Source organism: Schistocerca serialis, chromosome 9, assembly GCF_023864345.2.
Source record: "Schistocerca serialis cubense isolate TAMUIC-IGC-003099 chromosome 9, iqSchSeri2.2, whole genome shotgun sequence".
NCBI lineage: Eukaryota > Metazoa > Arthropoda > Insecta > Orthoptera > Acrididae > Schistocerca > Schistocerca serialis.
This window is the reverse complement of record NC_064646.1, coordinates 328,865,515-328,890,584: the sequence shown is the minus strand read 5'-3', so window position 1 is coordinate 328,890,584 and position 25,070 is coordinate 328,865,515. Positions and strand designations below refer to the sequence as shown.

Genomic DNA, 25,070 nt, shown 5'->3' with positions numbered 1-25,070 from the left:
AGGGCACTGACAAACAATGGTAAGAGAACAACAAGGAGAATTTCACAAGTTGAGAAGTATTCCAGGTGGAACTGTGCAAGTATTTCGGCGACACACTACAACAGAAGTGCAAGGCTGAAGATAAATTAAAGTGCAGGGCACAGTGTCCTGGAGAAACTACAGCATCCTGCATTCAAGACATCTTGGAGTTGTGTAAAATAGTGGATCCTAGAATGAAGGAGGAAGACTAGGTTGGACATCTCATGAAGGGTGTTGCTGAGGACATGTATCAAGCCCTACTCCTGAAGGAAGTTTCAACAGCAGACGACTTCATAAAATGGTGCCATTGTATCGAGACAATGCATCAAAACAGAGTTACACACAAGAAGTTTGAACGACTTCCAAATGTTGTATCAATGTCTGTGATGGAGGAAGCAACTGATTTCATAAGTGTTCTTTGTCAGATAGTGAGAAAGGGAGTTCAAAAGGCACTTGGATTGCACAGCAAGCAAAAAACCAAGGTGCTTCAAGAGGACATAAGGGAGGAAGTGGAATAGACATTGAACCCAGTCTCTCGTCCTTCATGTCCCTTTAAAACTGTGAAAAAGTCGAGACTCAGGTGAAGTTATGTTACTGCAATGCCGCATGAGGAACCTGTTTGGGACCCAAGGAAGACTGACGTATGGAGGACCCAGGATAACCAACCAGTGTGTTTCCACTGCAGACGACTGGGACATGTAGTGCACTATTGTTGAGAAAGGTGGCGGATATTTGATGACACCCACGCCAGAAGACAGCAGACCAATCTTAGTAGACGCCAACTCTGGGATGACTAAGATGAACAAGATGACGTGGGTGCAGCGTGATGTAGGTTACCATCGCCACAAGCTAGCCACTGGAGAGGACGCTCCCCAACATGCCGATCACGGTCTCCATTGCCATTTAAAAGCTCCAGCCAATCACCTAGCTGTCACAACCTGGAAAACTAAAGGGTGCAACCTCAATTGTAGGTGAGGATGCCGAAGAGAAAAATCCTCCACTGTCGATCACTACAAAATGATAGGAAACTACATCAATATCCTCATAGATGGCCGACCAGTCCAAGTTCTTGTGGGCTCTGGAGCATTATATTCAGTCATTTCGGAGAAGTACCATCGCCAGTTGCAGAAAACCGTGTTTGGTGACAGCAAAACATCTCTGCTGAAGATGGCTAATGGGAAATATGTAAAACCTACAGGAAGATGTACCATTTGTGTGGGTGTAAGTGGTCATACACAGCCCTTAGACTTCATCGTTTTACAAGAGTGTAGTCATGACATCATTCTCGGATGGGACTTTTTGAAACCTCCTCAGGCAATTATAGATTGTGGTCGTTCGAAGCTTATGCTAGATGAGATGAGATACTGTGGACAGGAAGATGCGCTTCCAAGTGTGTGGAGACTATGTGTGCTGGATGAAGTGATCATTCCTGCACTCAGCACTAGAAAGGTAGCTGTCACGTGTCATGCCATGCATCAACCCATGGATCTTGTAGTGGAATGTAAGAGAAGCATACCACTGAAAAATAACTTGGCCATCCCAGCCTCTGTCGTCTTGTTTAAGAACAGATTTGGTGAATAGCAGATAGTTAACTGTCGCCGAGAACCACAGATCTTTCCAAGATGCATGTGCATACCAAACGCTGAGCTGTTAATTGAAAAACAGCTGAGCACCACAGAAACCTCCCATTCCGAGTCTGTGGGCGAAACTAGCGCTACCACCATGAGACGAGATCTTCTAGCTCGACTATCACCAGGTCTCACTAAGGAACAACAGAAGAAGCTACTTGCCATTTGTTAAGAGTTCTCTGAATGCTTCAGTCCACAGGTGAAGAGCAAATCAGACAAATTGATGGTGAAGCACTGGATTAGCACTGGAGACCATCAACCAATAAGCCAGAGAGCATTCCATGTGTCAGCAATGGAACGTCAAGTAATTCGCTACGAGGTAGAGAAAATGATGAAGAATGACATCATTCAGCCTTTGCAGAGCCCATGGTCATCACCAGTGGTCCTTGTCAGGAAGAAAGATGGCAGTTGGTACTTTTGTGTTGATTACAGGAAGCTTAATAAGATAACTAAAAGGGAAGTTTATCCTTTTCCATGAATTGACAATACACTAGATTGTCTGAAGGGGGCTAAGATTTTCTCAACCATGGACATGTACTCAGGATACTGGCAAATTGAAGTAGATGAGGCTGATTGTGAGAAAACTGCATTCATCACCCCTGAGGGCCTATATGAATTTAAAGTAATCCCGTTTGGTTTGTGTAACGCACCAGCAACTTTTGAATGGATGATGGATAATCTTCTATGTCAGCTTAATTGGATGATGTGTCTTTGTAGTTTTTAGGGTTAAACCTAGATAAAAATTTAAATTGGAATAAACATGTTGACTACCTGTTAAACAAATTATGTAGCTTTGCATTTGCTATGCAAATATTAGCTGGTGCAACAGACATGAATACAAGGAAAATTGCATACCACAGCTACTTTCAATCAGTTGTAAGGTATGGTATTATTTTTTGGGGAAATTCAAGCAATATATTGCGCATACTAAAGCTACAGAAAAGAATAATACGGAACATGTGTACTGCCCATCCAAGGACATCATGTCACCCACTATTTGAAAAACAACAGTTATTAACAGTTCCCTCCTTGTACATCTATGATATTATCATCTTTCTACATAGCAATTTAGAGTTATTCGAGAAAAACTGTTTCAATCACTCATATAACACAAGAGACAAAGACAATGTTATGCTTCCCACTCATTGCTTAAACCTATATGCACAGTCTCCTCAGTATATGGCAATGAAAATTCATAACAAGCTAAAAGGAAAGAATGTTCTGAGTATGAACCTAGAGACACTGAAAACAAAGCTATATGATATACTTGTCAAATGCTGCTACTACACTGTTGAGGAGTTCATGAAGGATGAGCTGAACATTTGAGCAGGATAAATTTACATATAGTCTTGTGTGTAAATGTAGCTGTCCTTCACAAAAGGCAGGAAAGAAAAATAAAAGTTTATATTAATGTTAAAATTCTTTGTACCAATTAGGCCTAAGTTGTGTTATCAATTTTTTGACGTGTCTCCGGTATACTAATCATATGATTAGAAATTGTATGTTATGAGACAAATAAAGCACTATTCACTATTCACTGTTATTTAGATGACATTATAGTGTTCTCAGAGGCATTTGATGAACGTATAAAAAGACTGAGGGCCATTCTTAAGTGTCTCCAACAAGGCAGACTGAAACTTAATCCAAGAAAGTGTCTCTTTGGAGCAAAAGAAATCAAAACATTTGGACACCTCATGTCAAATGAAGGTGTGCAGCCAGACCCAGAAAAGGTGAGATCTATAACAGAATTTCCTATTCCTAAAAGTATTAGAGATGTGAGAAGTTTCCTCAGATTATGTTCTTATTATGTATGAAAGCCAGGCCACTCAAAGAGTTGTTAAAAGCTGATGCTAAATTTATTTGGGGCGGTTCTCAACAAGATTCTTTCAACGTGCTGTGAAAAGCTCTGACGACTGACCTATACTTGGTCTGTATGATGAGAGAGCACCTACAGAACTACACACAGATGCCAGTGGGTATGGGATCAGTGCTGTTCTGGTGCAAATTTCAGATGGAAAAGAGAAGGTTATAGCCTACGCTTGTAGGACACTTACAAAAGCCAAGAGAAATTACTCGACTACAGAAAGGGAATGTCTTCCTGTGATCTGAGCCATGTGCAAATTTTGACAGTATCTCTATGGAAGGCCATTCACAATTGTTACAGACCATCATTCACTTTGTTGGCTGACAGGTCTTAAGGATCCAACAGGATCACTTACCAGGTGGGCACTATGTCTTCAAGAGTATGACATTACCATAGTGTACAAAAGTGGAAGAAAACACCAAGATACTGACTGTCTGTCAAGAAATCCTGTGCAAGACCATCAAGACTTTGATGAAGATAGTGACTGTCTCGCTGCACTCCAGGATCTCTGTGCTGAGCAGAAGAAGGATGCCAAGATATCTCAAATATTGCTTGCCTTAAATCAGTCAGAGGATGTGAAAAGACAATTTAAGGTAGTTAATGGATTACTTTGTGGAAAAACTTTGAACTGTTTGGAAAGATGTGGCTACCAGTGATTCCTAAACACATGCGCTTAGATGTTCTACAGAAATTCCATGACACACCTGAGGCGGGACATTTAGGATTTATTAAAACATATGATAGAATCCACAAGAGATTTTTCTGGCCAGGTTTATTTAGGATTGTCCATCACTATGTGTCGCACTGTCAAGAGTGCCAGAGGAGAGAGGCAGTCCCTCAGAAACTGCCTGACTGACTCATACAAATTCCACCAGCCAAAACACCTTTCCAGTGTGTTGGGATTGACCTCCTCACATGATTTCTAATGTCTGCAAGTCGCAATAGATGGATTATTGTTTGCACTAATTATCTGACACACTATGCCATTACAAAAGCCGTGAAAACAGCCGAAGGATCTGAGGTAGCCAAATTCATAATGGGAGACATTGGATTAAAACATGGTGCCCCAAGGTCATTAATTACGGATCGAGAGAAAGTTTTTCAATAGAATCTTGCGACAGAGATAAACTGCTGGTGCAACATTACTCATCACATGACAACTGCCTACCATCTGCAAAATAAGGGCTTAATGAATGCCTTAATGAGGCCTTGGCTGACATGCTATCTGTGTTTGTCAATGCTGAGCAGAGCAACTGGGATGAGGTGCTACCTTTTGTGGCGTTTGCCTACAACACTGCCAAACAAGACACCACGGGATTTACGCAATTTTTCCTGGTGCATGGGCATGAGGTGAGTATGACGATGGACACTGTGTTTCCGTTACATCCTGATGACATGGACAATGAATATATTGGCCAGGTGTTAACCACAGCTGAGGAAGCTCGGCAGTTGGCTCAACTCTGCATGCTGCAGGCTCAAGAAAACAGTCACTGAAGGTATGACGCGAGCCGCCGCCCTGTTGTTTACCAGCCTGGTGACCTCATCTGGATCTTTACTCCCTTTCAGAAGATTGGTCTCTCTGAGAAGCTACTCAGGCACCAATTTGGACCTTATAAGGTTGTAACACAGTTGTCAGATGTTACTTATGAAGTTGAAGATTTCGACCCCGACACAAGACGATGAAAGATCAGAGATACAGTCCACATCCTTCGAATGAAGCCCTACAAGGATCCTGCAATCCAGGGTAAATTTGAAGCTCCAGCGAAAGGCAACAAACAGAAAGGTGATGAAGAGCTTAGTGTCAAAAGAAATTCTAAGAAGATCACCCCCAGGGTGAGCATCAGTCATCGGGAATCAGAGTATGCAGGACTGATGACTCATCCCAGACTAGGAGTATATAACACTGAGATGCTGCTCACTTAAGGAGGGAGCAATGTGGCAGAAGAAGATGAGTAGCACTGTGGTGTAGTGGTTATGATACTAAACTGTTGCATGGAGGGTCATGAGTTCAATGCTCCCCTGGACTGTAGAATTTTAATTTCTGTATTCAGTTTGAGTATATTCTAGAAGTATCCACAAATGTCAAGCATCATTGTACTGGAATATTCTATAGCTGTATATATACTGTAGGTGTTCTGGCCAGAGGCAGTTCACTGTATGTTCAAGTGCTGAATAAAACTTCATTAAGTGAAGTTAGTATTTGTCATTCACCTAATTACACCTTCTTCTACATGACAATATTAATAGATAAGTCAAGAGTCAACAGTATCAGTGTACCTCCAATTCTTGGCCTTTCTGATCATGGTGGTCAATTGCTTACTCTCAGTGACATCAATCTGAGCAACAGTTCTGAAAATTCTTGGAAATCTTCTAGGATAATAAATGAATGAACTCTCCAAAATTTCAACACTAGCCTGGAAGAGGTAGACTGGAGTCCAGTTTTCAATCAAACAGATGTGAACAAAACGTATAATACATTTCTGAATGAATTTATGTCTATCTTTGAAGTCACATTTTCGAAAAAAGTAATTAGAAACAGTCGTGTAAGCAATGTCAATAAGTCATGGACGACTGCAGGAATAAAAACATCCTGCAGAACAAAGAGGATGCTATATTATTCTCTCAGAACTTTTAATGATCCAAAGAAATGTCAGCACTACAAACTTTACTGTAGCATCCTAAAGACAGTAATCTCATCTGCAGGTCAGCAAAAGACGAGAGAGATTTCTGAAAATAAAGCAGTCAGAACAACATTTTTTGGAAACTTATCCATGTTCTGGGGTCACCACCTGGATACCCTGGGGTAGAGTATGCCCATAGTTTCTATATCTCTGCTTCTAGTGCTTGCTCATCAATTTTATTTTTTTGGAATTGCATAATAGGAGTTTTTGCAAGATTAAAGGCAAGGTATTAGTCGTGAACCAATTGTGAGCCTGTTCCATTATTCTTTTGGGTGTGTCTGGTATGAATGTGTTTGGACCTTTTATCAATACACAGGGTGATTATAATTAATGTTCCAGTTTCAAAATGCTGTAAAAAAAGAACACTGCCCACAACAACATCAAATTTGAATGGGTTATGACTGAAGAAGGGGGAAACATTATGCAAAGAAAATTATTTAATGAAAATTTTACTTTACAAGTCAGAATATGCAAAATAAAAGATGCAGGGTAAATGGCTGCTGCTCAGTTTGCATCTGAGGTGCTCAGTTTTACTGTCTCAATGCAGGATCATGCACTGTTAATAAAGCTCTTTTACTAGAATTGTGGCAGTATGTCAGTAACTCTGCAGAATTTCCAGACATTCAAGGGTATGTAAAAAGGCATTAGTTTGATGTCTGCCAGAGGCTTGGAGAAAATCATTATGAAATTGAAAAGGACAGGTGCTTTTGAAGTGCAATGTGGCAGAGAGAGGAAAACAATTGATCTGATACCAGTGGAAGATGTGCCACAGCATTACAGGAGGGGTTGAATGGTGGTGAATGAACATTTAGAGCATGAGGAATTGCCCAAACCTGTGAGAACAAGGCATAAAATTCTATGACACATGCTGCGTTGCTATCTATACTAAATTACCAATGTTCAGGAGATCCTTCATGCTGATCTGCCAGTAAGACAAATATTTGCTGTAGGATTTCTTGCTTAGATGGAAGTGGACAATGATTGGCCATGGAATATTCTGTCGACAGACAAAGGTCATTTGCATGTCCAAGGATATCTAAGTACTTAGAAATGCAGAATACAGACAATGGAAAATCAATCTGCACTTCATCACTTCATTCTGCAAAAGTAACTATGTGGTGCAGGTTGACAGAATCATTTGTTGTAGGCCACATTTTTCTGAAGGCTTGATTCATGTGGCTCCTGTTACCTGTACCATCACTGGTAAATGCTATGAGAGTCTTTTGTGCACCAATATGATCCCAACCCTTCAGCAGCATGAATGTGTGGGTAGGATCATTTTCATGCAAGATGGTGCTCCTCTACAATGGTCCAGTCAGTGAAGCGGCTACTGCTGAGGCAGTTTGGAAATGCTAGAATTATCAGCTGCTTTTTCCTCACAGCCTGGCCATTCAGATCACCTGCTATTAATTTGTGTGACGTTGGGCTGTGGAGTTTTCTGAAAGATGCTGTGTTCAATGATCCAGTCACAAACGTAGCTGAACTGAAGGCACGTATTGCACAGTCCACTGTCAATGTGTTCCCTGAGACACTGATTTGTTGTAACATGGGCTGTTTCTCAATTTCAATTTGGGGCAGAAAATAGTGGACACCATATTGTACACGTTTTGCGCCAGTCTGAGAATGATTAAAAACCGATTTTATAGTTGCTTTTTTGTAGTTTATGGCCTCAAGCAACAAAAAACTGATTTCATTGCTGTTTTATGCATTTTTTGCCTCAGGAAAATTAAAAACTGGTGTCATTGTTGCTTTTTATGCAGGTTTTGGACTCAGGACCTAACTATCTGTGCCACAACTGTAGAATGTCAGACTTGTGTGGTCATGCACATTGCACAGTGTGATTTGCTTTATGTGCAACTCACACCACTGTGACAGTGTTGTGACTCATCTGTCACTTGTAGCTGGACCCATTTACATTTTGATGCTTACAGTACCACCTAGTGGGAAAATTTCTTTAAATTTTTTTCTTTCCATTACATTTCCCTATTTTTTGATAGTATTGTGTTCAGATTTGATGTCATTCTGAGCAGCAGTTCTTTTTTTTACAGAATTTTGAAACTGAAACTTTAATTATAATCACCCTGTACTTGTGTCATCTGGAAACAGTACAGTTCGGGAAGAGTCCTACAAAGTCTACAGCAAATCATTTATGTAGACCAAGAACAGCAGCAGACCAAGCATCGAACCTTGTTGGGCACCATATTTAATGTTTCCCTACTCTGAATTTAATCTTATTCTCATTGTATCATATACTAATATGACCCTCTGCTTTCTATTATTAAAATATGGCTTCATCCATGGAAGGGGAAGACCTTAATGCCATGCCATTTTAGTTTTCTCATGCAGAATTTTATGATCTACACAGCCTTTGCAAGATCACAGAAAATACCAGCAAGGTAACTTAGTTTAGTTCTACTATAAAAAAGTTTGTGAGGTCATATACTGAATTCTCAATAGATAAGCCTTTATGAAAGTGAAATTGAGCTATTGTTGTTCAACATTCTCAAAAAGATGGTTCAGTATTCAGTGTCCTACTACTTTACCAAATATTTGAGAGAAAGCAGTAAGGAGTGTGATCGATCTATAAGAAGAGATAATTGTGTAATTGTGTTACCTCCATATACTTAATCTTTCATGAAACATTCCTTGACTCATTGATTGGTTACAAAGGTAATTTAAGAAAGGTGTTACCAAGTAAGCGTAAGATTTTAATTCTTTGGCTGAAACACAATCGTAATAAGAAGAGTTATTAATTTTTAGTGACCTAACGATTTTTGTGATCTCTCTAACAGATGAGCTGGCAAAGCTGATGGCTGGTGATGGAGTACACAGTACCTCCCCAAGTAAGTTTATTGCATCTGCTTTCAGTGTATGAATTTTGTTTCATGCCTAAATAATGCTCCAAATTGTACTTGCCTTGTTTGTGGAGTTTTGTATTTTTGTATATAGTACATAAATTCTGCCTTTTGACCAGAAACTGGCAAATTTTGAAATAAAATTATAGTGCATTTTTAACTCTTGGTCAGAGATAGTCCTTTGCCTTAAATAAAGATCTCTCTTTCTAGCACAAGAAATTTTGATCACAAATATTAGCCACATTTTTTTATGCCTCTACTAAAAATGTCCCTCACTCAATGTACAATGAACGTTGATTCATAATGTTGTAAGAATCTTCTTAGGAAAGAAATAAATTCTTCACCTAATGTGTGTCTCTGACGAACTTCTTCCAGTTTTTCACTGTGTAAAGTATCTCTGAATAGTGTACCTGAGTCAGCATTTACAGTTCTCGGTAGTTTTACTTTCTCTTCTCAGTTAAACTGAGTAATAGAATTGTGTTATTGCTGACCATTGCAGTCAGATAAATCATTTGTTATGGGGCTCACATGTATTTAATTTAAGATAGATGTCAACTGTCAGCTGCTGTCACACTATGGTCTTCTGTCCTTGTTGAGAACATAGCTGTGGGGTGCAGCCAAAGAAAAGAAACCACTCAATGACCATTTAGTCTTATGTGAAGATTAGAAAATGGTAACATTGAGATGTAACTGACTCAACAATGAGTTAGTTAACTCTGTGATACCAAAACCAATGGAATTATTCAATACCTGTGCATGTGTGACGAAAAGCGGTTATTTTCCTGGAATAAAGCTGTGATATTATATTCTTTAGTGTTTATTGCTAGGTAGTTGGTATGTATGGATACATACAATAGTTTTATTGATTTAGTTTGTGATTAAGAGAGAATATTTTTTGCAATGAATATATCAAAATAATGTAATACTAACAGTGTAGTTCATTGTTTAATGCTATTTATTTTGGTATATCTTGTGTATAAAATGGTTTTGTTTAACAAAACCAAACAGTGCACAGATAAAAATCATTAAATAATTACTGAATATATGTGGACAAGTCATTGAGTCTGTTATTAGCTAAGAAAAATCAATGTGAAATCAAAATTTGTGTAAATGTGAAAAAGACCAATTGCAGCAGAAATTTATAGAAAAAAACATTTTTGTAATAATGTGAAATTATGACAAACCACAGCCTTGTTCTTCTCCCACATGTCATGGTCAAGCAATGGGACAAACACCCTTTTTATGGTTTTGCAACATCTTGTCCATAGCCACTTTGGTGCTATACCATGGGCACTATAGCTTGTTCATCTGATGTCAACAAATTGAACAACTGCATTGTAAAGCCATGATGGACACACACACACACACACACACACACACACACACACACACTCACACGAGTATATAAACACAAAATTTTCAGTTTTTATGCCTTTTATTTCAACAAACAACTGTCATACAGCAATAGTTGGTTGCAGTTACAGAGAAGAAGCTCAACAAAATACCGATTAACAACTTAAAAGAAGAATGTTACAAGTCTTTTGCTGTTGTAAATGAATGATAACAAAGCAAAAGTAATGCATTTTCTTAGGTGTCTTTATGGCTTATCTACTTGTTTTAGAGTACAGCAGTTTTGACTACTAATGGAAATGCAAAATGTAACTGTACCACATTGAGATGGTTTTGTCTGAGAGTATTTTTAGGTAGGCCAGGTAGGCCATTGAATAAAAGATGACTACTGTCTGTCAGATCATCTTGCATATGGTCTACTGTTACATAGACAGATGTCACTTTAGATTCTTCTTCATCGGATATTAATTGAAAATAGGCTGTTGTTGCATTGTTCTTTCTATTTAGAATCTGCTTTGTGTTAACAAATTTTATAAATAAGTTCTTACTTTTCTTGATTCAGTCACTAAAAAGAAAAAAAAAAGGTTTTGATTCTGTACTCTCAGTTATTAAAATGTATCAACTACACAATCATTGGGAACTTATCTCCTCTCCCTGTAAAAGTTGGCTAATTTATGTGGTGACATTAGAAACATTTTGGTTCTAGCCATATAATGTTACCATAATTAGGTTTTTTGTGATTCAGATATTTGTTATGGTTCTCAGGGCTTTGTGTAGCATCAGTGAGGCTCACTGAGCCTTGAGACCAAATGGGCTACAACAGTCCAGTATGATAGACAGTACTGTGATGAATCATTTTGCATATGGTTCATATATAAAAAGGTTAGATTTTGCTTGACTTCTCAAACATGAAGTTAATTAATAATCAAGTGATGATTTTGCTGTGCACTATGCTATGAGCTTTTATTTCAATGCAGAAACTTTCATTTCAAGAAAAACTGTCATAGTAAAGTTATTGATCATGTGTAAATGAATAAAAAGTGTTGTTGATAAATCTACATGTTGTTAATGAACAATTGATTGGCTTTCTGTATATTCCCAAACATACTGAAATTTCACATAGAAATCCATTTCTTGTTTGTATGCACAGATATAGCACAAGCTTTGTTTTTCAAAAAAGGATACTTTTATCATTTTTGATCATCTGATTACTACAATTTCCTCTTGATGTTTAAAGATTTTTAAAGCAAATAACAATATACTTGTTTATGTTTTAGTCACTGTTGTAAGATGAAACTTCTAGAATTACAACACAGAAATGGTGTTACTCAGTTTTAGCAAATCACAAATTCTTATTAACACTCTGACACATTACATATGTAACAGTATTTCTGATGCTAGAAGCAAGTATGTCAGAAAAAATAAATATAATCAGGAACAATTTGTTATAAATAATTGACCCTTAAGTAATGATATGAGAATGAGTGAGAAATGGATGAGATAAACGGAAACATTTCATTGACAGATATAAAGAATGAATAATTTAAATATTCGTTGTGAAGACAATGAATATAACCTATTTAGAGTATGATGGTCATCAAGGTAATGATGATTTAATTGGGTGATAATAACATACATATTTAGGCAGTTAAAGAGATGCTATTAGAGTTCAAGGATGTGGGGTAGAAGGTGAAACACAAAAATTTTGATTGTTAGAGCTCCATATCTTCTTTTGGAAGGATATGGAGAGACAACTATTTCCTTTCCAATCTGCAGTATTTTTGAAACAAAGGAAGGGCTTTGGTTGTTTTCAGGCAGTACCCCATATTTATTGGTTGGTTTAGTTTGAATATGTAGAAAGACACCAGTGAAGAATGGTCATTCATTGTCTTATTAAAATCTCTGTCACTTTCCTTGCTGGTAGAACACAATATGTAATCCTAAATAGATTATCAATGTAGGACCTGCATCAGAGACACCTGCAGATTTATGAATGAATCTGTAACTTTTCTTGAATAATTATAATCCCATACCGTTTAGTTATGAATGAAGAGCAGAACTGCTTGCATACACAGCACAAAAATAAAACAGTCAGTACATCTTACCATGCCGTTTCAAAATGATGCAACAAGGGGAACCAAATGGGATGTTGTAGTTTGGAAAAATGATGTTAGATTCCAATTGACTGGAAGATTTGGAAGTAAATGTATGTTTACAAAAACCTTGTTTACAAGACAACTGTGCTCCCATCCCTACATTTCTGTATTACATTTCTTCTTAGCCAGAATGAATGAAAGGTCATCTACAACACATTCCTGCACAGTCTGTGATGACTTTGATGTTGGTGGGATGTTAAATCCTAAACTTTCTTCCTTCTTTCACATTCTTACAATCAGTTCTCACGTATTGCTCGTTTTGGGTAGGATTTAACATCCAGTTAAAATGAGGAAAGAGACTAAGAAGCTCAAATAAGAGCTACATAATTTCCCGGCATGGTAATAGGTTAGGATGAGATTTTGATTTAGAGTATTTGATTAGAATACAGTCCATATCATTACTTGTTTACTTTGTTTTGATTTGGATTAGTCATCATCTGGCATCTGTCTTATTATTTCAGCCAACACTACAATGGGTGGCAAATTGGACTGTACTTGACACAAGGTTTACTGGAGTAATCACTTGCCAGCGGCTCATGATGACCAACCTGAGTTGGAACTGGTAACAGGAAATACTGTAGTGATTATGACCATATAATAATAGTATCTATTACTGTTATTCACTGTTGTTTCCACTAAACAGTGTATCTACAGTTATCGTTTCACAGATGTGTTGCACAACTCTGATTCTGATTTGGACAAAGTTCAGGTGGTGAAACTACAAGAAAGACAATTAGACAGGCTAGCCTTGGAAGTTTGTCACTGTCTCATCACTGAATATTCTGAGAACATGATCACTGCCATCCAACCAATGCCCTCACATACAGAGATAAGGCCCTAGGTCACAGTAGATATAATTAGGGAAGCGGGGCTATATAAGAGAGGAATACAAGAAAAGGTTTTGCGCTGTATCTGCAGATGTGGCAGAGAGAGTGGCAAATTATAGTTGTTTGTGGAATTCTCCACAACCTATTGTATGATGAAAACAACAGTTTAAATGTGAACAGTATCCACATCTTGAGATTCAGAGATAGATGAAGAATTTTGTGGGTTGCGTCTCAAGTTGTGAAGTCACTATTGCTGCATCTCATTCAGTTCAAGAACAAATACTTCTGTATGGTGTAACAATGAACAGTTATACTTTTCTGGGCTCATCGAAAAGTTTTCCAACTAACTTGAAGTCTGCAGATGTGATTAGTCTTGAACAATCAGCTGAAGGAAATATTCAAATGATAGCCAAGTAGTGTACTTAGTTTTATGGTCACATGTTAGCAGAATATTCGACAATACTTATGAGTAGGGAAGGTTGTGCAAGAGCAATGCATTCATGGAAGTTGAAGTTTTATTTGAATCTCGTTGATATGATTTTCTTATTATAATTCAATAACAGCTTTCGACATAGGACATAGTAAACTAATAGTGATCTCTGAATCCATAATTGACAGGGAGAGGAGTAATTACTAATGAAATGAGCAAGCAAGAGAGCTCACAAACTGTGGGCAAACATGTGGCATCCACAGATGAAATTCTTGAATGTGTTCAGGACTAAGTGGACAGAGCACATGTGGCTGCAGAACAACTGTGAAAGAGCCAGATGTTTCAGGGTGGCCTCCTTCATGCAGCTGTGGCAGATGCTCCCACTGGCTGGTCACCATCTAGTGTGGTGTCTCGGGCCCACAATGCCAGCACCAGCAGGTCTGTTACTGGAGACTCGATCTGGACAGAGGCACCATGCCAGTCAGCATTGTAGCGCAGCTTATCTGCGGCCACTGGCAGCAGCTCACCCGTGAGGCTGATGGGCAGATGGAATGTTGTTGAGGCTGTCAGGTTAGCCGCCACGATAGCTCGATGCAGTGTGGCTGTCGCTGCTGACAGTGATGTGTTCCACAAGCCACACATCTCACCGCCTGCATCAGTCTCACCCCCACAAGCCATGATTCCACATACCTGCAAACAGTCACATTTAATGTAGCCTCTGCACAGAAATTCATTCATGTTCTGAGTACTGGGGAAACCCATCCTTCTGTTCTGAGGGCTGGGCTATCTCAGTTTGCTATCGCCCACTAACCTGTGCACTTCATCCATTGTGAACAAGACACCATAGGAATGGAGTCACATGCATGATGACTACCCAGCATTCTTTCTCAAATAATGTTAAATAAACTATTCAGTAAAACAATTTGATTCTTTCACTTTCTGTATCATTATTCATCAGCTTCATGGTGAACTCCCACCATTCCCTTAATGGTCATAATTAATGTGATACTTTGAACTTAAGTAACCCCCCCCCCTCCCCCCTCCCCAAATTAGAATTTGTTTACAATGTAAAACATAAGTTACTATGAGTTTACTTTTGGTACATGTTAGGTCATACATTGCTGCATACAAAATACAACCAACATGTTGGAGTTTTCTTTAAACTTGGGAGGAGATCTATATCTATTCCAGTATTGAGAAAATGGTTTGTATGCAATGCACTCACTTCCATTTGTACATACATATAATAGAGTGAATGTGAAATCTTCACAACATCTCTTGTGTCTCATAAATGATTCAAGATATCTAAATGAGTTTTTAGCGAATGTTAGCACACAAAAGGGAGACTATTTTGCCATGTGGTTAACATGCAAAACTTTCTTCCATAGTACAGTATGTGAGTAACTAAAATAATGTAATTATTTTAAGGGCCATAGATAGCTGGAAAATGAAAATCAGTATGGGTATGCAACAACATAATTGAAGAAATTATACATTTATTGGTGTACTGAATGTGAGCTTTTAATAAGCTATTGACCTGACTTGTCCGAGGTTATTTGTTTAATAATAATCTGTTACATTATTCTGCCACAATTGCAACTGCATTAACATGTTAGTGAATTGAAACGGTGTAAACACTGCAATATGAGCTAATTTTAACATGGCAGCAAGATAAATGTAGATAGTACGCAAAACCAATTGTTGTAATGTGGTACATGTACATCTACATCTATAGTCTGCAAAGCACCATGGCAGAGGGTATGTCCCGTTGTAGCAGTTGTTAGGGTCTCTCCATGTATGGAGCATCAGAAGAATGGTTGTTTAAATGTCTCTGTGTGTGTGGTAATTATTGTAATCTTGTCCCCACGATCCTTGTGTGATCAATATGTAGGAGGTTTTAGTATATTCCTAGAGTCATCATTTACAACCAGTTCTTGAAACTTGGTTTGTAGGCTTTCTTGGCATAGTTTATGTCTATCTTCAAAAGAATGGCAATTCAGTTTCATAAGCATCTGCAATGGAAACAAATATGGGCTACCAAAAGCAGTTATATTACAGATGTGGAAAAATCAAGACATTTCAAAAGGAACTATCATCAGTCAGGAACAAGAAGGAGCTCATGGACATGTGGCAAACATTTTCAAGAAGGCTGTCATGGCAGTTGGCAACATGGGCAAACCAAACAGCATAGCAGCAGTAAAAACAAATTTTCATGCGCTTTAGGTACAAATCACGATGGCATATAATAATGTTGAGTTACAATGTAAAGGTTAACTGGTTGTTAGACATTGGTTGCATAGAGTATGTTGTTAATAATGATGATTATCTTTCTGAGAGCATATATTTAAAAGATGCTGTGAATGTAAAAATTGTGGATGGTAAAGTTCTACAAGCTAGAAAAATAGGAAATATAATTAGTTTTTTTTTTCAGTTTATAATGACATGCTTTCACTTGAAATGAAAAATGTATTTTATGTCAAAGACACAGACAGAAATTCAAATAGCAATGCTGAAGTGACTGAAAAACATAAAAATGCACCTGTAGGCTATCTCTCAAAAGTATTTGATTAGGACAGCAACTTACTTGTGATTTCTTTGGAAGAAGATAGGCTGTGCAAAATGACAAGAAGAATTTATAAAAAAAGAGATTAATGTAAATAGTATGAATAATAGGGATAGTATGTCAGTAAAGGAGAAAGGGCACTGTACACTTGTACATGTAAATTTTAATGATTCAAATATGCTGTGTAAACATGAGTTAGCAGATGGATTACCAAAATTTTAGAATTAACTTTTATGAAGTGTGAAGTTTGAAGTGAAGATGAAATGCACAATTTACCTTTTGAAAACAACAGAAGCAAGCCAAAAGAAACATTATAGATTACTGATACTGATTTGAGGGGGCATCACTCAACTCATGGTTTGCATAGGGTAAAATACTTTCCACTTTTATTGATATTTGTAGTAAAGCAGCTAGAGTCTACATTATCAAATCAAAAAATCAAATTTATGACTGTTTTGTGGAATATGAAAAACTAACTGGATAAATTGTTAAGATATTAAGATCTGACAACAGCAAGGTATATTTAAATCCTGATGTTTATCAATGTAAAGATAGAATTAAATGCAAGCCCTCCTTATGCAAATGAATGAAAAGGTACAGCTTGTAAAGTAACAGAACGGGATCACAGACAATTTAGAGTGCTATCATAGTAACAGATACTAATTCCCAATGTATATGCAAGCTTATAAATCATAATGAACACACGTTGTAATGATATTAATTGACTGAATTAATGAAACTGAGGTTCCTGGATCTAAGCTAGTTCTGCAAGGGTCGCAGGAGAGCTTCTGTAAAGTTTGGAAGGTAGGAGATGAGGTACTGGCAGAAGTAAAGCTGTGAGGACGGGGCGTGAGTCGTGCTTGGGCAGCTCAGTTGGTAGAGCACTTGCCTGTCAAAGGCAAAGGTCCCGAGTTCGAATCTCGGTCCAGCACACAGTTTCAATCTGCCAGGAAGTTTCATATCAGTGCACACTCCACTGTAGAGTGAAAATTTCATTCTAGAAACATCCCCCAGGCTGTGGCTAAGCCATGTTTCCGCAATATCCTTTCTTTCAGGAGTGCTAGTTCTGCAAGGTTCGCAGGAGAGCTTCTGTAAAGTTTGGAAGGTAGGAGATGAGGTACTGGCAGAACTAAAGCTGTGAGGACAGGGCGTGAGTCGTGCCTGGGTAGCTCAGTTGGTAGAGCACTTGCCCGCGAAAGGCAAAGGTCCCGAGTTTGAGTCTCGGTCCGGCACGCAGTTTTAATCTGCCAGGAAGTTTCATATCAGTGCACACTCCGCTGTAGAGTGAAAATTTCATTCTTTTATGAATTTATTTGCAAAAGAATAGATAGTGGAAATTAAAGTGTCTTGTGGTGCCTCTCCTGCTGCAGGCTGGCCCTTTGATGTCCTGCCCCCCAGTTTCATGATAAGCTCCAAGACAGACTGTTTCGCATTCGGTTGCATGCCATCACATCCCACCAGTTCTCATCACCCCACGACACCGATATGATCCTATATGCATTCGTTACGAGTGGATGCCTAATTGAACGTCGTGCACGGTTTGTAACTCCCAAGTAGTTCTCCTCGGTCTTGTTAGTGCGAACCTTGGTGAACGCTGTGGAGCACCATTTTTCATTTAGTGTTCGTGTTGACATTTAATGGTTTGTTTTGAACATTTCTGGAATGTCGACGATGTCCACCTTGTGAAATGTAATGCATATATCCCACAAAGGTTGATCTCTGCACCTCCTGGACGCTCGTTTTCGGTCGCACTTCTGATGCTTGTGGTAAGTCATTAGCAGGTAATATTTTTCTTATCATAATTGTTACCACAACACTTTCAAACGAACTCGTCAAACGGGGTGATTTCGGACGGTTTTGTCGTTATTTTGATTGTAACTTTCGTATATATTGTTAGATTAAATTGATTGTTATGGAAGTGGTAGGGTATATGTGTAACGAATAAAATATCCCAGAACCAGAAAGTATATGTGTAGGTATATTTATCTGAGGCAGTTAAATAAAGTGTCCGAAGTCACCCCATGGGTTGTGGTGATTTCGGACACGTGTTTTTTTAAATCTCTGTCCGAAGTTACAGTATATAGAGGGGGAATTCGGACAGTTACTGCTTTTTTAAAAAATTCTACATGCTTTTTATTTGATTTTGGTGACATTTTACACATTTTAAGGGAGCTCTTTGTTACGAAAAAGTGATATGGAATGAATTTTATATATTACATATAAGTTTTTATTTTGCAAGAATTTAAATAAATAGTCTCTTTGTTCACTTCTGCACGAGCTCATTTAATACTTTCGCTTAAGCTAATGCAAAGATCTTCTGACTGTCGTTTGAAGAATAAATGCACCCACTCTTCTCCTGCAAGATATTACTAAAGTTCTTCTTTTTTCGGATAGATTTATCAAGGTAGGCTTTAACTAAATATCTAATATCCAATTTAGTAAAGGGAAATCCCCAATGTGCAGCCCTCAAGATACCTTGCTTCAACATTTCTTATCCTTCTTTATTAAGCACTGGCTGTCCTCCCATTTTTTTTTTATTTTTTTTTTTATTTTTTTTTTTTATTTTTTTTTTTTTTTGGGGGGGGGGGGGGGGATGTGCTTCCTGCACAAGTTCCGGGTCATAATTACACCGTACTGTAGCTCCTCTCCTGCTCTTGGCATTGTCCGAAATCACTCCACACAGTACACAGTTTTACAAAAACCGTCGTTATTTTATAACCTTGCACGAGAAACTCGACAGAAATTGTCTCAATGCTGTTAGCTACTGAGCGCGTCGACAATTGCGGTTACAATAACTTCCCGCTCGGTGCAACAGTTCAAAAGTTTCCACTTTACGACAATGCATGGATTTTTAACACTGAGACTGTTCGTCAATTATTCACCTAGGGAAACAACCGACGCAAAATATAAGTTGTGGATAGCGATAAATGCAATCTTGCGCTTTGACGCACGGACGTTAAAATAAGCAGTGGCAAAGAGCAAATTAGCCATACTGTCCGAATTCGCCCCGGTGTCCAAAATCACTCCGTGTGACGGAACCGTACTAAAGATTGAAATAGTGACCTCGCATTCACGGGGTTCTTTCAAAATGTTCAAATGTGTGTGTGAAATCTTATGGGACTTAACTGCTAAGGTCATCAGTCCCTAAGGTTACACACTACTTAACCTAAATTATCCGAATGACAAACACACACACGCATGCCCGAGGGAGGACTCGAACCTCCGCCGGGACCAGCCGCGCACAGTCCACGACTGCAGCACCCGAGACCGCTCGGCTAATCCCGCGCGGCAGGGGGTTCTATGTAAATCACATCGCTGAGAGTGCGCGTTGCAGAAAGGCAACAGTAGAAGTGTGGAGGAGCGGGCCAGGTTGCCGGGCAGCGCGCTCGCTCACCTTGATGCCGGCGGTCTTGACTCCGCCGAAGTTGCGCACGCCGCTGAAGATGCCGGCCATGTAGCGGTAGGGGAGGAGGGAGCTAGGGGGCGGCGTCGACAGGTCGATCTCGGCGTCGACGTCGCAGCAGAAGGTGGCGGCGCCCACGGACGCGTCGCCCGCGTGGCAGATGCGCACGGCGTGCTTGGCGCCGGGCAGCAGCTCGACGGCGTGGTACGGCGCCAGGTAGTCCTGGTACAGCAGCAGGTCGCCCGCCTCGCTGCTCTTCACGTGGATGTGCGACGCACGCACCGGCAGCGGCGCTGGCGGCGCAGCCGTCGGTCGCGTCTCCAGCGGCGGGGCGCGCTGCAACCGCAACTAGTGTGGTCACACACTGCCGGAAACTGAGGGAGACATCTCTCTAAAGACGTCGCCTACAAAAACAAACACCTTATTTCCCATGTACAGGCAGTTTTGTACACATGCATAGGCTCACTGGACAAAATGTTAGTGGTTCTCTTAGAACGGTACACTGGTCATTTCGGAGAGCCGTGTGACCGTCAGTCACTGACGTTAAATACACTACTGGCCATTAAAACTGCTACACCACGAAGATGACGTGATACAGACGCGAAATTTAACCGACAGGAAGAAGATGCTGTGATATGCAAATGATTAGCTTTTCAGAGCATTCACACAAGGTCGGCGACACCTAGAACGTCCCGACATGAGGAAAGTTTCCAACCGATTTGTCATACACAAACAGCAGCTGACCAGCGTTGCTTGGTGAAACGTTGTTGTGATGCCTCGTGTAAGGAGGAGAAAGGCGTACCATCACGTTTCCGACTTTGATAAAGGTCGGATTGTAGCCTATCGCGATTGCGGTTTATCGTATCGCGACATTGCTGCTCGCGTTGGTCGAGATCCAATGACTATTAGCAGAATATGGAATCGGTGGGTTCAGGAGGGTAATACGGAACGCCGTGCTGGATCCCAACGGCCTCGTATATACTAGCAGTCGAGATGACAGACATCTTATCCGCATGGCTGTAACGGATCGTGCAGCCACGTCTCGATTCCTGAGTCAACAGATGGGGACGTTTGCAAAACAACAACCATCTGCACGAACAGTTCAAATGGCTCTGAGCACTATGGGACTTAACCATCTGAGGTCATCAGTCCCCTAGAACTTAGAACTACTTAAACCTAACTAACCTAAGAACATCACACACATGCATGCCCGAGGCAGGATTCGAACCTGCGACCATAGCGGTCGCGCGGTTCTAGACTGAACCGCCTAGAACCGCTCGGCCGCATCGGCCGGCTATACGATCAGTTCGACGACGTTTGCAGCAGCATGGACTATCAGCTGGGAGACCATAGCTGCCGTTACCCTTGGCGCTGCATCACAGACAGGAGCGCCTGTGATGGTGTACTCAACGACGAACCTGGGTGCACGAATGGCATAACGCCTTTTTTTCGGATGAATCCAGGTTTTGTTAACAGCATTATGATGGTCACATCCGTGTTTGGCGACATCGCGGCGAACGCACATTGGAGGCGTGTATTCCTCATCGCCATACTGGCGTTTCACCCGGCGTGATGGTATGGAGTGCCATTGGTTACACGTCTCGGTCACCTCTTTTTCGCATTGACGGAACTCTGAACAGTGGACGTTAAATTTCAGATGTGTTACGACCCGTGGCTCTACCCTTCATTCGAGCCCTGCGAAACCCTACATTTCAGCAGGATAATGCACGACCGCATGTTGCAGGTCCTGTACGGGCCTTTCTGGATACAGAAAATGTTCGACTGCTGCCCTGGCCAGCACATTCTCCAGATATTTCACCAACTGAAAACGTCTGGTTAATGGTGGCCGAGCAACTGGCTCGTCACAATACGCCAGTCACTACTCTTGATGAACAGTGGTATCGTGTTGAAGCTGTATGGGCAGCTGTACCTGTACACGCCATCCAAGCTCTGTTTGAATCAATGCCCAGGTGTATCAAGGCCGTTATTACGGCGAGAGGTGGTTGTTGTGGGTACTGATTTCTCAGGATCTATGCACCCAAATTGCGTGAAAATGTAATCACAATTGTAGTATAATATATTTGTCCAATGAATACCCGTTTGTCATCTGCATTTCTTCTTGGTGTAGCAATTTTAATGGCCAGTAGTATACTACTACACGGAAAAAGACAATGAGCTTGGTATCCCATCGTTGTGCGGCGTATCTTGCAGACACGCTTCGGTCTGTAATCTCACTGACTGGAGTAAAAATGTTTTCATTCACGAATCCCGCTTGGAACTGAGTCCCGATGACCAGCGAGGTCGTGTCTAGAGACGCACCAGACACTGGTGGGATACCAACCTCAGTGTCGCCCGCCATAACCAGCCAGGAGCGATGGTGTGGGGTGCCATTTATTTTCATAGCAGATCCCCTTTGGTTGTCATCTGCGGCACTCTTACAGCACAGCGGAACATCGACGATATTCTACTCCTTTTTCGTTGCCCTTCGTGACAAGCGACCCTGGGCTTACATTTCAGGAAGATAATGCCCGCTCCCATACTGCGAGATTTTCTGTTGTCTTCGTGCTTGCCACAAACCCACCTTGGCCAACAGAGCTGCCGGATCTCTCCCCAGTTGAGAACGTCTGCAGCATTATCTGCAGGGTCCTCCAGCTAGCTCGGAACTGTAACGATCTATCGCGCAGTTGGACAGAATTTGGCACGATGCCCCTCTGGAGGATGTCCAACAACTCTATCAATGCCAAGCCCAGTAACTGCTTGTATAGGGGCCAGACGTGCAACGACGCGATATCTACTTTGTCAGTGTGTGTGAAGCTCTTTTTCTTGAATAAATCATCCAGTTTTTTTTCTGAAATTGTAATTATTTGTGTGCCTGTCCTGTAAGTATGCAAGGTCAAGAAGTACTCGGCTTAAAACGGATCTAGGACTGGGATGCCGTTTTCGCCCCTGCTACTAAATCTACTGATCGCTGAAGATATAACGGTAATAAAAGAAAGGTTCAAGGGTGTGATTAAAATGTGATACGAGAGACATTCTCAAAGTAAGTTTCGTCATTGTTTTCCTCAACAAAAACTGTTGTGAAATGGTTATTAGTAGCGGGAGTACGGGCACGCACACCTGTAGCCCATCTTCCATTCACGCAACACCACTGACGTGCACGGCTCGACTGGTGCCGTTAGAGGATCATTTGCAAGTTGGAATGGCGCCCTGCGGTCTTCAGCGACGAAAGCAGTTTATCCCTACATGCGAGTGATGGTCGTTCATGCGTACCATGTAGACCTGGTGAGCACTGTCTCGTAGAGTTGATTCGTCCAAGACCCACTGACCCCACCCAAGGCCTTACGGTCTGGGATGTGATAAGATACAACTCTCGTTCACCTTTGAGGTTTCTGGAGAGGACTCTAACCAGCGCTCGGTACGTGCAGAATGTTGTTAGACCTGTTCTTTTGCTGTTCTTGAAGCAGGAAGGCGATGTGTTGTTCCAACACGATAATGCTCGCCCACACACTTCTCGTGAAAACGTGCTCTGCAAGATCTGCAGCAGCACAATCTCCAGACTTGTCTCCAATCTAGTATGTGGGATGTGATGGGACGAGAAGTGACTCATGTGACCTGTCGACCTGTCTTACAGAACTATGTGAATGGGTCGAGCAGGCGTGGCGTCATAAGTCCCAGGACAGTATTCGCCATTTATACGGTTGGTCAGATGGTAGGGTGCGGGCCTGCATTGCTATCTGTGGAGGCTACGCCACGTACTAATATGGGTGTTTCAGCTTGGGTCTACATCTACATATATACTTCGCTAGCCACCTAGCGGTGTGTGGCGGAGGGCACTATTCGCGCCAAAGTCATATCCCGCCCCCTGCGCTCCACTCGTGGATTGCGCGATGGAAAAACGACCGAACGCCTCAGTACGAGCTCTAGTTTTCCTTATCTTTGAATGGTGATCATTGCCTGATTTGAAAGTTGGTGGTGATTATATATGCTCTACATCCTTGGCGAAGATCGGATTTTGGAATTTAGTGAGCAGCCCCTTCCGTTTAGCGGGTCGTCTATCTGCAAGTGTGTCCCACTTCAAACTTTCTATGAGATTTGTAACGCTCTCGCGTTGGTTAAATGTACCAGTCACGAATATTGCCGCTCTTCTTTCGACCTTCTCAATCTCTTGAATCAGACCCAACTGGTATGACGAACAATACTCTAAGACTGGACGAACTAAGGTATTGTAAGCAATTTCCTTTGCTGAAGTATTGCATCGCTTCAAGATTCTACCAATAAACCGCAATCTAGGGTTCGCCTTACCCGTTACTTGTGTAATCTGATCGTTCCATTCGAATCACATCGTATAGTCAGACACAGGTACTTATCGGATGTTATCGCTTCCAAAGACTGGGCATTTATTTTGTACTCGTACATTACTGGGGATTTTCGCTTTGTCAATACCTGGTACCTCAGAACAACTTGCGCTATTGGTCTGTAAATACAGGGCGAGTCAAAAGTCCTTGGATACCTTCATAAGTTGGAAGATTAAAGGGAAAATTGAAATGTGATGATGGGAACATAGGTTTGATGTGGGGCCGCAATTTTTTGAATGAATGTCATTCATGCCCGCTATCTTGAAATCCGCCATTTTGGATTCAAGCCGCTACGGTCGCAGGTTCTAATCCTGCCTCGGGCATGGATGTTTGTGATGTCCTTAGGTTAGTTAGGTTTAACTAGTTCTAAGTTCTAGGGGACTAATGACCTCAGCAGTTGAGTCCCATAGTGCTCAGAGCCATTTGAACCATTTTTTTTTGGATTCAAGTCATTTAAAAAAAATGGATCAAGGGTATATGACACATCAAATAACACTCGCTTGAGCTCTGGAATTTAGTGGTGTAATTTGTTTTTGTTTATCTTGTACAATTTAGAGGTTATTAATGTTCAAACTTGGGAAATTACTTTCATACCATTTTGGATCACTAGAACAAAGAGAGACATGAGTCAGTATCAATAACTTCTAAACTGTACAAGATAGACAAAAACAAATTACACCACTCAATGCCAGAGCTCAAGCGGGTGTTATCTGATGTGCCATACACCCCCCTTCCCATTAAAAAAAAAAAAAAAAAAAAGACTTGAATCGAAAATGGCGGATTTCAAGATGGCGGTCATGAATGACATTCACACCAAAAGTTGCGGCCCCGCGTCAAACCTGTTCCCATCATCACATTTCTAATTTCCCTTTAATCTTCCAAGTTATGAAGGTGTCCAAGGACTTTTGACTCGCCCTGTATAATCATTTCATGTACTCCA

General features: G+C 40.6%; 1 protein-coding gene across 1 annotated transcript in view; it reads right to left on the bottom strand.

Moving 5' to 3' along the window:
• Window positions 1–10,469: 10,469 nt before the first annotated feature.
• Window positions 10,470–25,070, bottom strand: part of LOC126418462 (vanin-like protein 3) — a 149,786-nt gene continuing 135,185 nt past the window's right edge. Inside the window, exons 8-9 of the mRNA XM_050085231.1 lie at window positions 19,767–20,111; window positions 10,470–14,499 (exon numbers count right to left, since the gene is read on the bottom strand). Of these exons, the coding sequence (XP_049941188.1) occupies window positions 14,167–14,499; window positions 19,767–20,111 (678 nt within the window). The 3' untranslated portion in view covers window positions 10,470–14,166. The remainder of the gene's footprint in view (window positions 14,500–19,766; window positions 20,112–25,070) is intronic.